Source organism: Zea mays, chromosome 2 (genome assembly GCF_902167145.1).
Source record: "Zea mays cultivar B73 chromosome 2, Zm-B73-REFERENCE-NAM-5.0, whole genome shotgun sequence".
Classification (NCBI taxonomy): domain Eukaryota; kingdom Viridiplantae; phylum Streptophyta; class Magnoliopsida; order Poales; family Poaceae; genus Zea; species Zea mays.
Window position 1 is genome coordinate 203,248,408 of NC_050097.1, and position 16,542 is coordinate 203,264,949.

The 16,542-nt window shown below is 45.3% G+C and overlaps 1 protein-coding gene across 1 annotated transcript in view; it reads left to right on the forward strand.

The window, feature by feature from the left end:
• Window positions 1–4,095: 4,095 nt before the first annotated feature.
• Window positions 4,096–16,542, forward strand: part of LOC103647630 (phospholipase D delta) — a 49,170-nt gene continuing 36,723 nt past the window's right edge. The window contains exons 1-2 of the mRNA XM_020549377.3: window positions 4,096–4,356; window positions 4,449–4,588. Coding sequence (XP_020404966.1) covers window positions 4,532–4,588 — 57 coding nt within the window. The 5' untranslated portion in view covers window positions 4,096–4,356; window positions 4,449–4,531. The remainder of the gene's footprint in view (window positions 4,357–4,448; window positions 4,589–16,542) is intronic.

The following is a 16,542-nucleotide window of genomic DNA, read 5'->3' on the forward strand; positions in this document are numbered from 1 at the left end:
AAACTAGTCGTTTGACCAGAAACCTCGCAGAAAACTGGTTGAGCCGCCACCTAGGGCGGTTGAACCGCCCCCTGACAGGTCAGAAGACTGTCTGCCAGTCTGACTGCCAGACTGACTGCCAGACTGACCTGCAGGCGGGTCAGACAGGTCAGGACCGGTTGAACCGCCCCCTAGGGAGGTTGAACCGCCCCCTGACACCCCTGGTGACCTGACTGCCAGTCTAACTGGCAGACTGCAGATCAGAAGTCAGAGGGTCAGAGACCAGTTGAGCTGCCCCCCAGGACCAGTTCAGCTGGTCTAGACCAGAGAGTTTTGGAGAGAAAACCCCAGCTCAGCTGCCCGGGGGCAAGTTCAGCTGGGTATGGTCAAAGAGGTCCACAGCTGAAGTTGAAGTTCAGCTAGAGTTGAAAGTTCAACTCAGCTGAAGTCCAGCTCAGCTGCAGCTCAAGAAGCTCATCACAGCTGAAGTTAAGTTCAGCTGGAAAGCTCAGCTGCAGTTGAAGAAGTTCAGCTGCTTTTCAGCAAGAACACTCTAGGTTTCTCAACCCTAACCATGGTCAACCAAATAATGTTAAAGTGATTTTGGTTTTCAAAACATAGCTTTTGAATTTGGGGACTTGAGCTATAGCAAACACCTATACCTGTGCGGAAAAGAATAAGGAAGAATTACATCATGCAACACAAGATTTTACATAAATTTTTATACGTCTGTTGCATGAAGTCCTTGGTGCTTCCTTAAGTTCCTGTTTCTTTCTAATCATACACTGAGAACAAAAACTGTTAGTACCCTTATTTGTTTTGTCATTAAATCACCAAAACCCTCACTTGGGGTTGATTGCACTTACAGATACCCTTCGCGCGGTAGTTTTCTTAAAGAGACCCTTGGTTTATTGAAATCAACCCGTTGTCCCTGGTTTTCGCGCGTAGACCCCTGTAATCTTGCAGATTTAGCCCTGGACTTAAATATTCACAGAATTAGACCTAATTTTATATTTTGAATTCCCAAACTTGTTTATTTCATAACTTTTGCATATGAACTCCAAATTTAGTGATTCAAATTGCAAAATGTTCATAGAATTATTCTCTATCTAAATAAAATAGTCTCATTTACTGTCTACCCATTCTAATTTTTGTGGTTAAGTAGGAACTAATGTAGGTATAGATTTATTTATTGAATAAAATAAATAAAAGGAGAACCCTAGAGATTTAAGCATGTGTTATCTTGTGAGATTAATAAGGTGTATTACATGAAATCATCTCTGGTCTAAATGTTAGGTCACCATAAAATAAAGTGAACTATGTTATGTATTTGTGAGTAACACATAGAGAAATAATAATCTATTTCCAAATGAAGTTAGTTTATGTTATAGTTTAAGTTATACTTTGAACTCATTATCCCTTATGTAGTAATGTGTCTTTTAAGATGTGATCCAATGTTTGTACATGTGTGGTGTGTTGTTCATTTGTACTTTCCAAACGTATTGAATGCATGCTCGCTTTATTTAGACAACGAGCAGTCCGAAGTTCCGGTGTGTGTTGTTGGAGACCTCCCTGAGCAACAACATGGTGAAGGCAAGTGTCCTTTGACTCATTATGTCCTACTTACTTTATAATTCACTGTCCCGCATTACTTTATGAAACCCAAGGATTGACTAGCTTTTCTATTTACCTTAACCTTGTCTACCTTTTGGGTTATCATGGTTAGCATGTTGCTATTGCTTTAACTTAATCAATGAACATGATGTGAACATTTGTGATACGATACTATTATCCTGATTATGTGGATGATATTGTGATACCTTAGGGGGCTCAGGCCTTTTTCCTGAGTACCTATCCGTAAGGACCTGTTCGTGAAGTGACCACCCGGGATAACAGTACAACCATGAGGGTGGAATGGGACGCCCTTAGCTGATTAATTAGATGAACCAGGGAGTGTATTTGGCTTTGCCAGAGGGCCGTCAATGGGGGCTAGGATGTAGTGCTCGCTCTGCCAAGGTTAGGGTGCAGAGGTTCTTTCGATTTGGTTTTGTTAGTCACCCACCTTGGGGAGGTGTACTGCATTTGTACGACTGGCGAAACCTAACGAGAAGCTATGCACCAGGGGAGTCTTTGTAAAGGCTACGTAGTGTATCCCTGGCCATTCACCTTGGTAGTGAAGATCGGGTCTGTACAACCCAGGCTAGAAAGGGATCACGACTTGTGGGTAAAGTGTACAACCTTTGCAAAGTGTTAAAAACTGGTATATCAGCCGAGTTCACGGTTAAGAGCAGCCTTGGGATCCTCTTTGATTAGAAGAACTTTGGATACTTTTATGATGATGACTAAGGATGTTGGTTATAAAATCTAATATGTGGTATTTCCTCGTTTGAGGAAGTACTTTTGGGTAATAACTGGGTTTATTACTAAAAGTTGGCTCTACTAATAGTATTAAATACTTGACTAACTTAAAAGCAACTGCTTGACCTCAACCCCATATACAGCTAGTCCACTTTAGCCAAACGGGACATTTGCTGAGTACGTTGATGTGTACTCACCCTTGCTTTACAAACCACCCCACCCCAGGTTGTCCCCACTGTACTCAGTACTTAGGAGGTGATGCTGGCAACATGGAAGATTTCGAGGAGTTCCAGAAATATGACGAGTTCTAGTTCTTTCTTAGTGGCAAACCCCCAGTCAGCTGCCTGTGTAGGCTTAGCATCTACGTTTCGTATTTCCGCACTTTGATATTTATGTTGAACAATGGTTATGTATTAGACTATGTGGATGTCTTGGACATCTTGATGTAATAAAGTACTTTTTCGCTATTTATTTCGAGCATTGTGTGATGATGTCCAATTATGTAATCGCTGTGTACGTGAGTTTCTGATCCTGGCACGTATATGGTTCGCATTCAGTTTGCCTTCCAAAACCGGGTGTGACACCTATCGTGTCGAAAATTGCCACACAATTTTATGTCGCACTTGCTTAAGGTGCCTAAGGTTAGGCTCTCAAATTTTGCGCCATAATTTGCCACGTCTAAGGGAATCTTGCCACATTTTTATCATTATTGACGAGTGGGACCTACGTAGCCAGAGAAAAAAAATCTTGCCACAGCTGTGACTTCAAACCAAACACATGCCTAACTTGATCAAAGTTGCCTAACCTTAGACGTGGTAAACTATGGCAAGTTAGGCAGAGTTTTCTACCAACGCTACGTATCTCTGTAGACATCACGTCTTATATTATGGTATAAAACTAAAAAGTGGTTACGTTTTATATTGTGGGACGGAGGCAGTAAATACTTACTCCCTACTATGTACTAAACTAAAGTTTATTTTAGGTAGATTCACACAATAATTAGTATATGTGTTTTATATATGTGTCTGCATTCATCATCTATTTGAATATATGCATAAAAGTAAAGAGCTTCTACACTATGTAACTAATTAATTAATCAAGCTGATGCAAGCCCACTTGTTTGATAACATTGTTTTTTTTAAAACCATAGTTTACAATATTATATTTTGTAATTGCCAAAATAATACCATATAGTTTTGCCTGGTGTTTTCTCGTGCCAGCAGGGTCTAGATAATACATCTTTATTCATCTACCGAAGGTTATGGATTACGATGTATATACTAATTTATGTAAATGTTATTACCATTGCTAGATCTTCTAATGAGGCAGTAATAATTGCATTATTAAAATATCTGAAGCAGAATAACTTTCGTTTAAAAGAGCGAGAAGTACATGTATTAGCGATCATGCAGCGGTGGTGGTGCACGTGCTGGTGCAGTAGGAAGAGAAGTCATTCAGTGTTCAGCGAAGGCACTTCAAAACTGTTGAACGCACATATGCCGCATGCATGCATGCAGTATGCGCGCTGATCGATGGAAAGAGTAAGTATGTTAGCAGTGACAGTAGTACTAGGACTTGTAGTTGTTACATTCAATTCATCACGTTGTTTGAATCCTTCAAGCAGTCGGTCAAACACATAATAAGTTCACAACCGAGAAGCGGCCGGTTGAAAGTTTCAAAAAAGTAGTCGTTTGTTCCACTCCCACCAACCATGACATTACATCCCTTTGTCGTCACGTACAAGATGCAGATGGCCATCATCTACGCCTTCCCGCCGCCTGCCCCGTCGACGGCGGCCATCGAGAACGGCCTGGCCGCGGTGCTGGCCGAGTACCGCGCATTCGCGGGGGAGCTCGGCGAGGCCCCCGACGGCACGCCCGCGGTGCTGCTCAACGACCGTGGCGCGCGCCTCGTGGAGGCGACCGCGGACGCTGACCTCGTGGACATGGCGCCCGCCAAGCCCACACCGGAGCTGCTCCGGCTGCACCCGGACATCGAGCGGGAGCTCCGATCCAAGAGGTGGTGCTCCTGCATTCTCCTTGTTTCTTCTATAGTGGCTGTTGCTTGACTTAACTGTTAATGTTTAATGGCTACATGATAATATGTGGCAGGTGCTGATAATCTGATACCAATAGAACTGGCCCTCAAAATTGCAAGTAAGATTAGAGCACAAGAACGCTTTGCAGTGATACCAATGTGGCCTGAAGGAGTCCCTACCGCAGCATCTGTTCAAGAAATTCTTTTCTTTCAGGTGAATTCCTTTATTGATGGTCACAATTTGGCAGAACAATTTAACCAATTGTGAGGTCTTCTGAGTTCTTTCTCTCTGCAAACATTCCATGTTCTGTGTTGTAATGCAAGTACCAGTTAAGAGGAATTTCGAGGATTATATATGTGACCGTATCTTCATAGCTTTCTAACCTTGATGATACAGTATGTTAAATTTGACACTGTCAATATAAGTTCAGACTTGGGTGTATTACACTTGGGGAGGTGTGTATGCGCGTATTTTTGCTTGTGATTCATCAAAAATATGTTCCTTCTTAAAGCACAAACACTGTACACTTCCAGAATAGCTTTAGGCTTATTGTCACATTTGTAATGTATATGTATGCTACCTTCCTTAAAGGTTAAAATAAAGTTTTAACCTTATTTTGAAAGAGAGTATCACGAAATGCCATAGAAATTTGGATTTAGTAACTATGTTCATGATTTTCTTCATGTTGGCACTGAAATTATGCTGGTGTATATCCCAAGGTCTCCCCACGCTCGCGTCGCTCCCACGCGGGGCGACACGGGCGGCTCCCAAGCTTGCCGCCGCTTTCCCTCTCTTCTCCTCTCCTGCCATGCCGCCGCCAGAGCTGGTGTCACACCCGGTTTTAGAAGGCAAACCGAATGTGAACCATGTACGTGTCAGGATCAGCAATTCACGTACACATCAGTTATATAACATGGACATCATCACACAGTGCTCAAATAGTATTAAAAAAGGGAAATAGTAGTCGATTACATCATATGTCTAAGACATCCACATAGTCTTTACAATAAATCAAAGTGTGTAAAAGAAACGTAGATAAACGCGGCCTTCACAGGCAGCCGACTGGGGGTTGCCGCTAACCCACGCCTAGAACTCATCATAATCTTGGAACTCCTGATGGTCTCCTTCTACGGCTTCATCTTCTCCTGAACAGTGGTTGCAATGCTGACAACCTAGGGATGGGGGGTTTGGTGTGTAGAGCAAGGGTGAGTACACATCAACATACTCAGCAAGTATCCTGTTTGGCTGTAGTGGACTAGCTTTATGTGGGGGTAAGTCAAGCAGTTGCTTTTAGTTTGTCAGATTATTATTACTAGTAGATAAAGCCAAGTTTTAGAATTAACCCACGTTATTAACCCAAACGTACTCCTTTCCAAACGGAAAGAGTACCACTCACCATTACCAGAGTCAATACCAAAACCAACAATCTCATTGCCACCTGCAATCCGAACATCTCTGATCAAGTATCACTAATCACTGGAGCTCCCTTGGCCGCTCATAACCGCGAGCACGGCTGATATATCAGTTTTCAAACACTCTGCAGAGGTTGTGCACTTTACCCACAAGTCGTGATTCCCTTTCTGCCCGGAGATCATGACTCTCCATTGATCACTACCAAGGTGACCCAGCAGGGCATCACTACGTAGCCTTTACAAAGATTCACCGGGGCTGTAGCCGCCCGTTAGGTTTCCTAAATGCACCGCACTCCTCCCCAAGGGGCGAACCCAAACTTGGCAGAGCGAGCCGCATACACCGAGCCCCATTGATGGCACGACGGCTAAGCGAACTACACCCCGGATCCTCTAATTATTCAGCTAAGGGCACCCCATTCCACCCTCATGGTTGCACTGTTTTCCCGGGTGGTCATCCAACGAACAGGTACTTACGGAGAGGCACTCAAGAAACCGCTCGAGCCCCCTTGAAGACCACAAGTATAACATCATAATAAAAGAAGGGAAAACAGCGTATCATTGATAATTCTCATCATGTTCATTGATTAGAGTTGAGCAATAGCATAAGACTAAGCAATAATAATCCAACCCAAATAGGTAAACAAGGACATGGATAACAAAAACTAGTCAATCCTTAGGTATAAATGTGTAATGCGGGAGGTGAATTAAAGAATGTATAGGACAAAGATAGGTCAAGGGACACTTGCCTCCACCAACCGACTGCTGCTCAGGGGCTTCTCCTGCGAGTTCTTCGGGCTCCTTAACCAGATTGTTCTCTATGCGAGCGCAAACATACATACATCCACATATTTAATACAAAAGAACAGTACACCATACAATAGAATGCAGTAAGTAAACAGACGTTCCACGCGGGCTCGCAATTACGGTTAAGAGAGAAAGAGGAAAAGACAATCGAGAAACGATCACGTTACATTATTATGAATTAAACCACTCGCTCAATTGAAAGGCATTAATGTAGACACTACGTTTAGCATAAAGTAAAGTCATGTTTCATGTCTAATCATTATAAGCAGATGAAGATAAATTAAAAGGATTGTCGCGCGGCGAGACGCGCGACATAGCACTCTAAATCGAATTAAGAAATCAATGACTCGTCGCGCGACTGAGCGCACAACAAGACACTTTGCATTAATTATAAAGAGACGTTAAGCTTCGCGCGACGAAACGCACGACGACATACGTCAACTGAACTGAGTCTAAAGTGGAACGTCGCGTGAATACACGCGCGGCGTTACACATTAAACAACCTGAAATTAAAATGGATCGTCGTGCAACGAAGCGCACGACACAACACATTCATAGAATCTGAGATTAGATAAATTCGTCGCGCGACGAAGCGCGCGACACAACACGCTAACTAACGGAGTTTGAAACTAACTAAAAACCAAGAATAATCACCGCGCGCGTGGGGTTCCGCACGCGAGAACGCGTTAGGGGTAAACGGGGGAGCGCGAGGCCACGCCAAGGCCACGCAAACCACGCCGAGGGCCGGGACGCCACGCGCAGGGGGCCAAGGCCGTGCGCAGGGGCCGGGGACGCCGCGTCGGGGGCCGAGCCGCCGCGTCGCGCCCGGGGCCGCGCGCCACGGGCAGGGGAGGGGGCGGGGCCGTGCGCGCTGCGCGAGCAGAGGGGCGGGGCCGCGCCGCCGCGGGCAGGGGAGGGGCGGGGGCCGCGCGCCGCACGAGCAGGGAGGGCAGGGGCGCGCGCAGGGGAAGAAGAGAGGGCGCGCGTAGGGGGAGAAGAGGAGGGAGTGGGAGAGAGAGAGAGGAGAAGGGAGGGGAGGGTAGCTCACTTCGGGATCCAACTCCGGCGATCACCGTCTCCAAAACCTAGGGCACCACGGGGAGAGAGAGGTGGAAGAGGGAGAGGGAGGTTGCTGCGCGGGAAATCCAAATGAGAGAGGGAGGAGAGGAGGGGTGCTTGGGGGGTGTGGGGCGCCAGGGGCGCGCAAGGCCGGGCCGGGCTGGGCTGGGTTGGGTTGGGATGGGCCGAGCCACTTCGCGAATCGAAACCTACGACACGCACGACCCTCAAACGGGCTCCAATCGCGAATTGAAATCCGAGACGGAACGAGACGAACACGCGACATCCAACAAAGAAATGCGCTTCGGCATGATGCAACACCCATGACACTTAGGTTTTGGTTTATACATGACACGGACACCTGTCACTATACTGGTTTTGAAATTGGGAAGAAGGAGCGAAACAGGAAGAGAAAAGAGAGTAACGCCCGAATTTGGTGAGAGAAAAGAAGAAAAAATCCTACCCCCAAATTCAGGGCGTTACAAACCTATCCCCTTAAAAGAATCTCGCCCTCGAGATTCAGGGTTGGCTAGCAAAGAGCTCAGGATATTTAGCCATCAGATCATCTTCGCGCTCCCAAGTTGCTTCTTACTCAGAGTGGTGATTCCATCTGACTTTGCACATTCTGATGGTCTTCCTTCGGGTGATTCTGTCTGCCGTCTCAAGGATTTGCGCTGGTTTCTCTGTGTAGGTCAAGTCCTCCTGGACCTCCATACCTTCAACTGGCAACTGCTCTTCTGGCACACGCAGACACTTCTTCAGCTGAGAACATGAAAAACATCATGCACTGCGAACAAACCTTCTGGCAAACTGAGCTGATAGGCCACTTCTCCACGCCTTGCGAGGATTTGATACGGACTGATGTAGCGGGGTGCTAGCTTGCCTTTCACTCCGAACATTCTGACTCCTCTGATCGGTCACACTTTCAGATAGACAAAGTCTCCGACTTCGAAACTCAGCTCTCTTCTTCTTGTGTCTGCATAGCTTCGCTGCCTTGATTGCGCTATCTTCATATTCTCTCGGACCATCTTGATGTTCTCTTCAGCTTCAAGCAAAATGTCTGGCCCAAACACTTGCTTCTCTCTAGGCTAATCCCATTGCAACCGAGTTCTACAACTCCTTCCATAAAGCGCCTAAAATGGTGACATCTTTAAGCTGGCCTGGTAACTGTTGTTATAGGAGAACTCTGTGAAAGGGAATTAGGCTTACACCTAGTTCCTAAATAGTTTTGGTGGTTGAATCGCCCAACTCAAATAAATTGGACTAACTAGTTTGCTCTAGATTACATGTTCTACAGGTGCCAAAGGTTCATCTACAACTATACTAATTCGACTGTCCGGAATACCGTAGATTATTCCGGACAGGAGAAGCTTTTTGGAAAAACAGGCCAAGCGCGGACCGTCCGGGCTCTTGCGGCGGACCGTCCGCGACATCGGGATACCCCTCGAACAGAACCAATGCAAAAACACAAGTTTCCACTACAGACTGTCCGGAGGAAAAGCGAAGACCGTCCGAGCCCTCGCGCGGACCGTCCGGCCTCAGGCGCGGACCGTCCGGTCGGTAAGGAACCGAAAAACCCGAAGGTGACGGGTTCGGAGAAATGAATTTTAGCGGCCTCGCGGACCGTCCGGGCCAGGCGGGCGGACCGTCCGCGACTGGCTCTGTCTGACATCTGACGTCGCATTAAATGCAATATAGCCGTTGATATAGCCGTTACTGCTGACCGTTGCATCTTCAGCCGTTGATCTACAGGGGCGGACCGTCCGCACCAGGAGGGCGGACCGTCCGCGCTCAGCAGAAAGGCCCAACGGCTAGGAAGTGGTTGGTGGCTATAAATACAACCCCAACCACCTCCATTCACTTCATCCAAGCATTCCAACCTTCAACATTCAATACAAGAGCTAGCAATCCATTCCAAGACACATTCAAAGCCTCCATCTCTCCAAGTTTCACTATTGAGATAAGAGATCATTAGTGACTAGTGGCTTGAGAGAGAAAGCGATCCGTGTGTCATTTGTCGCTCTTGTTGCTTGGCTTTTTAATCGTGCTTTCTTGATTCTTTCATTGCGATCAAGCTCACTTGTAATTGAGACAAGAGACACCAATCTTGTGGTGATCCTTGTAGGAACTTTGTGTTCCAAGTGATTGAGAAAAGAAAGCTCACTCGATCCGTGGATCGTTTGAGAGAGGGAAGGGTTGAAAGAGACCCGGCCTTTGTGGCCTCCTCAACGGGGAGTAGGTTTGCGAGAACCGAACCTCGGTAAAACAAATCCGCGTGTCTCACTTACTTATTCGCTTGCGATTTGTTTTGCGCCCTCTCTCGCGGACTCGTTTATATTTCTAACGCTAACCCGGCTTGTAGTTGTGTTTATATTTGTAAATTTCAGTTTCGCCCTATTCACCCCCCCCCTCTAGGCGACTATCAATTGGTATCAGAGCCCGGTGCTTCATTAGAGCCTAACCGCTCGAAGTGATGTCGGGAGATCACGCCAAGAAGGAGATGGAGACCGGCGAAAAGCCCACTACAAGCTACGGGAGCACTTCATCGGAAGAGTCCCGCACCAAAAGGAGGGAGAAGAAGAAGAGCTCCTCCAACAAAGGGAAGGAGAAGAAATCTTCTTCTCACCACAAAGAGAAGAAGGAAAAATCTTCTTCCCGCAAGCCGCATCGGAAAGGCGATAAGCACAAGAGGATGAGGAAGGTGGTCTACTACGAGACCGACACTTCATCAACTTCTACCTCCGACTCCGATGCGCCCTCCGTCACTTCTAAGCGCCAAGAGCGCAAGAAGTATAGTAAGATCCCCCTACGCTACCCTCGCATTCCTAAACATACACCTTTACTTTCCGTCCCATTAGGCAAACCACCAACTTTTAATGGTGAAGATTATGTATGTGGAGTAATTTGATGCGATTTCATCTAACCTCTCTCCACAAAAGAATATGGGATGTTGTTGAGTATGGTGTACAGGTACCATCAATAGGGGATGAGGACTATGACACGGACGAAGTGGCCCAAATCGAGCACTTCAACTCCCAAGCCGCAACCATCCTCCTTGCCTCCCTAAGCAAGGAGGAATACAACAAAGTACAAGGATTGAAGAACGCCAAGGAGATTTGGGACCTACTCAAGACGGCGCACGAGGGTGATGAACTCACTAAGATCACCAAACGGGAAACGATCGAGGGGGAGCTCGGTCGCTTCCGTCTTCGCCAAGGGGAGGAGCCACAAGACATGTACAACCGGCTCAAGACCCTGGTGAACCAAGTGCGCAACCTCGGGAGCACAAAATGGGATGACCACGAAGTGGTTAAGGTTATTCTAAGAGCTCTTATTTTCCTTAACCCCACTCAAGTACAATTAATTCGTGGGAATCCTAGATATCCACTAATGACCCCCGAGGAAGTTATCGGGAATTTTGTGAGTTTTGAATGCATGATTAAGGGCTCCAAGAAGATCAACGAGCTTGACGAGCCTTCCACCTCCGAGGCGCAACCGGTGGCCTTTAAGGCAACGGAGGAGAAGAAGGAGGAGTCTACACCAAGTAGACAACCAATTGACGCCTCCAAGCTCGACAATGAGGAGATGGCCCTAATCATCAAAAGCTTTAGGCAAATCCTCAAGCAACGGAAGGGGAAGGACTACAAACCTCGTTCCAAGAAGGTTTGCTACAAGTGTGGTAAGCCCGGTCACTTTATTGCAAAATGTCCTATGTCTAGTGACAGTGACAGGGGCGACGACAAGAAGGGAAGAAGAAAGGAGAAGAAGAAGTATTACAAGAAGAAGGGCGGCGATGCCCATGTTTGTCGGGAGTGGGACTCCGACGAAAGCTCAAGCGACTCCTCCGACGACGAGGACGCCGCCAACATCGCCGTCACCAAAGGCCTTCTCTTCCCCAACGTCGGCCACAAGTGTCTCATGGCCAAGGACGGCAAAAAGAAGGTAAAATCAAGGTCCTCCACTAAATATGAAACATCTAGTGATGAGGATGATGATAAAAATGAGGAGGATAACTTGCGCATTCTTTTTGCTAACCTTAACATGGAACAAAAGGAAAAATTAAATGAACTAATTAGTGCCATCCATGAAAAGGATGATCTCTTGGACTCCCAAGAGGACTTCCTAATCAAGGAGAATAAGAAACATGTTAAGGTTAAAAATGCTTACGCTCTACAAGTTGAAAAATGTGAAAAACTGTCTAGTGAGCTAAGCACTTGCCGTGAGATGATTGACAACCTTAGAAATGAAAATGCTACTTTAAATGCTAAGGTTGATTCACATGTTTGTAATGTTTCAATTACCAATCTTAGAGATGATAACGTTGACTTGCTTGCTAAGATTGATGAATTGAATGCATCTCTTGGTAGCCTTAGATTAGAGAATGAAAATTTAATTGCTAAGGCTAAAGATTTTAATGTTTGCAATGCTACTATTTCCGACCTTAGAACTAAGAATGAAATGTTGCATGCTAAGGTTGTAGAACTTAAATCTTGCAAACCCTCTACATCTAATGTTGAGCATGTTTCTATTTGCACTAGATGTAGAGATATTAATGTTGATGCTATCCATGATCACCTAGCCTTAATCAAAAAACAAAATGATCATATAGCTAAACTAGATGCTAAAATTGCCGAGCACAACCTAGAAAATGAGAAATTTAAATTTGCTCGTAGCATGCTTTATAATGGGAGACGCCCTGGCATCAAGGATGGCATTGGCTTCCAAAGGGGAGACAATGTCAAACTTAATGCCCCTCCTAAGAACTTGTCTAACTTTGTTAAGGGCAAAGCTCCCATGCCTCAGGATAACGAGGGTTACATTTTATACCCTGCAGGCTATCCTGAGAGCAAAATTAGGAAGATTCATTCTAGGAAGTCTCACTCTGGCCCTAACCATGCTTTCATGTATAAGGGTGAGACATCTAGTTCTAGGCAACCAACCCGTGCCAAGTTGCCTAAGAAGAAAATTCCTAATGCATCAAATGATCATGCCATTTCATTTAAAACTTTTGATGCATCTTATGTGCTTACTAGCAAATCCGGCAAAGTAGTTGCCAAATTTGTTGGGGGCAAACACAAGGGCTCCAAGACTTGTGTTTGGGTACCCAAAGTTCTTGTATCTAATGCCAAAGGACCCAAAACAGTTTGGGTACCTAAAGTCAAGAACTAAATTTGTTTTGTAGGTTTATGCATCCGGGGGCTCAAGTTGGATACTCGACAGCGGGTGCACAAACCACATGACCGGGGAGAAAAGGATGTTCTCCTCATATGAGAAAAACAAAGACCCCCAACGAGCTATCACATTTGGGGATGGAAATCAAGGGTTGGTCAAAGGTTTGGGTAAAATTGCTATTTCACCTGACCATTCCATTTCCAATGTTTTTCTTGTTAATTCATTAGATTACAACTTGCTTTCTGTCTCCCAATTATGTCAAATGGGCTACAACTGTCTTTTTACTGATATAGGTGTCACTGTCTTTAGAAGAAGTGATGATTCAATAGCATTTAAGGGTGTGTTAGAGGGTCAGCTATACTTAGTAGATTTTGATAGAGCTGAGCTCGACACATGTTTAATTGCTAAGACTAACATGGGTTGGCTCTGGCACCGCCGACTAGCCCATGTTGGGATGAAGAATCTTCATAAGCTTCTAAAGGGAGAGCACATTTTAGGACTAACCAATGTTCATTTTGAGAAAGACAGGATTTGTAGCGCATGCCAAGCAGGGAAGCAAGTTGGCACTCATCATCCACACAAGAACATAATGACGACTGACAGGCCACTGGAGCTCCTACACATGGATCTATTCGGCCCGATCGCTTACATAAGCATCGGCGGGAGTAAGTACTGTCTGGTTATTGTGGATGATTATTCTCGCTTCACTTGGGTATTCTTTTTACAGGAAAAATCTCAAACCCAAGAGACTTTAAAAGGATTCTTGAGACGGGCTCAAAATGAGTTCGGCTTAAGGATCAAGAAAATAAGAAGCGACAATGGGACGGAGTTCAAGAACTCTCAAATTGAAAGCTTCCTTGAGGAGGAAGGCATCAAGCATGAGTTCTCTTCTCCCTACACGCCACAACAAAATGGTGTAGTGGAGAGGAAGAATCGAACTCTATTGGACATGGCAAGAACCATGCTTGATGAGTACAAGACACCGGACCGGTTTTGGGCCGAAGCAGTCAACACCGCCTGCTACGCCATTAACCGGTTATATCTTCACCGAATCCTCAAGAAGACATCCTACGAACTCCTAACCGGTAAAAAGCCCAACATTTCATACTTTAGAGTTTTTGGTAGCAAATGCTTTATTCTTGTTAAAAGAGGTAGAAAATCTAAATTTGCACCTAAAACTGTAGAAGGCTTTTTACTAGGATATGACTCAAACACAAGGGCATATAGGGTCTTTAACAAGTCCACTGGACTAGTTGAAGTCTCTTGTGACGTTGTGTTTGATGAAACTAACGGCTCTCAAGTAGAGCAAGTTGATCTTGATGAGATAGGTGAAGAACAGGCTCCATGCATCGCGCTAAGGAACATGTCCATCGGGGATGTGTGTCCTAAGGAATCCGAAGAGCCTCCCAGTACACAAGATCAACCATCCTCCTCCATGCAAGCATCTCCACCAACTCAAAATGAGGATGAGGCTCAAAATGATGAAAAGCAAAATCAAGAAGACGAGCCACCTCAAGATGATAGCAATGATCAAGGGGGAGATGCAAATGATCAAGAAAAGGAGGATGAGGAAGAGCCAAGACCGCCACACCCAAGAGTCCACCAAGCAATACAACGAGATCACCCCGTCGACACCATCCTCGGCGACATTCATAAGGGGGTAACTACTCGATCTCGGGTTGCACATTTTTGTGAACATTACTCTTTTGTTTCCTCTATTGAGCCACACAGGGTAGAGGAAGCACTTCAAGATTCGGATTGGGTGATGGCGATGCAAGAGGAGCTCAACAATTTCACAAGGAATGAGGTATGGCATTTAGTTCCACGTCCTAATCAAAATGTTGTAGGAACCAAGTGGGTCTTCCGCAACAAGCAAGATGAGCATGGTGTGGTGACAAGGAACAAAGCTCGACTCGTGGCCAAAGGGTATTCACAAGTCGAAGGTTTGGATTTTGGTGAAACCTATGCACCCGTAGCTAGGCTTGAGTCAATTCGCATATTATTGGCCTATGCTACTTACCATGGCTTTAAGCTCTATCAAATGGACGTGAAAAGTGCCTTCCTCAACGGACCAATCAAGGAAGAGGTCTATGTTGAGCAACCTCCCGGCTTTGAAGACAGTAAGTACCCTAACCATGTCTATAGGCTCTCTAAGGCGCTTTATGGGCTCAAGCAAGCCCCAAGAGCATGGTATGAATGCCTAAGAGATTTCCTTATTGCTAATGGCTTCAAAGTTGGCAAGGCCGATCCTACACTCTTTACTAAAACTCTTGAAAATGACTTGTTTGTATGCCAAATTTATGTTGATGATATTATATTTGGGTCTACTAACGAGTCTACATGTGAAGAGTTTAGTAGGATCATGACACAGAAATTCGAGATGTCAATGATGGGGGAGTTGAAGTATTTTCTAGGATTCCAAGTCAAGCAACTTCGAGAGGGCACCTTCATTAGCCAAACGAAGTACACTCAAGACATTCTTGCTAAGTTTGGGATGAAGGATGCCAAACCCATCAAGACACCCATGGGAACTAATGGGCATCTCGACCTCGACACGGGAGGTAAGTCCGTGGATCAAAAGGTATACCGGTCGATGATTGGTTCATTGCTTTATTTATGTGCATCTCGACCAGACATTATGCTTTCCGTTTGCATGTGTGCAAGATTTCAAGCCGACCCTAAGGAATCACACCTTACGGCCGTAAAACGAATCTTGAGATATTTGGCTTATACTCCTAAGTTTGGGCTTTGGTACCCTCGGGGATCCACATTTGATTTAATTGGTTATTCGGATGCCGATTGGGCGGGGTGCAAAATTAATAGGAAGAGCACATCAGGGACTTGCCAGTTCTTGGGAAGATCCTTGGTGTCTTGGGCTTCAAAGAAGCAAAATTCGGTCGCTCTTTCCACCGCCGAAGCCGAGTATATTGCCGCAGGCCATTGTTGCGCGCAATTGCTTTGGATGAGGCAAACCCTGCGGGACTACGGTTACAAATTAACCAAAGTTCCTTTGCTATGTGATAATGAGAGTGCAATCAAAATGGCCGACAATCCCGTCGAGCATAGCCGCACTAAACACATAGCCATTCGGTATCATTTTCTTAGGGATCACCAACAAAAGGGAGATATCGAGATTTCTTACATTAATACTAAAGATCAATTAGCAGATATCTTTACCAAGCCGCTTGATGAACAATCTTTTACCAAACTTAGGCATGAGCTAAATATTCTTGATTCTAGGAATTTCTTTTGCTAAGCTTGCACACATAGCTCATTTGAATACCTTTGATCATATCTCTTCTATATGCTATGACTAATGTGTTTTCAAGTCTATTTCAAACCAAGTCATAGGTATATTGAAAGGGAATTGGAGTCTTCGGCGAAGACAAAGGCTTCCACTCCGTAACTCATACTTCGCCACCACTCCGAGCAACTCTCTCCTCGTTGGGGGAGAAATGAGCATCAAGGAAAAGGACTTCATCCTTGGGGGGGAGAGTAAAAGCTCAAACGCAAAAGGACTTCGTCTTTGGTATAATCTTAACTCACTTATTTATGACCAAAGGGGAAGAACTTACTTCTAGGACTCTAATGATTCCGTTTTTGGCGATTCATGCCAAAAAGGGGGAGAAATGAGCCCAAAGCAAAAGGACCGCACCACCACCACCAAATTCAAAAACTTAGTGCTTTCCAAAAGTCTTTATCATTTGGTATCCTATTGTG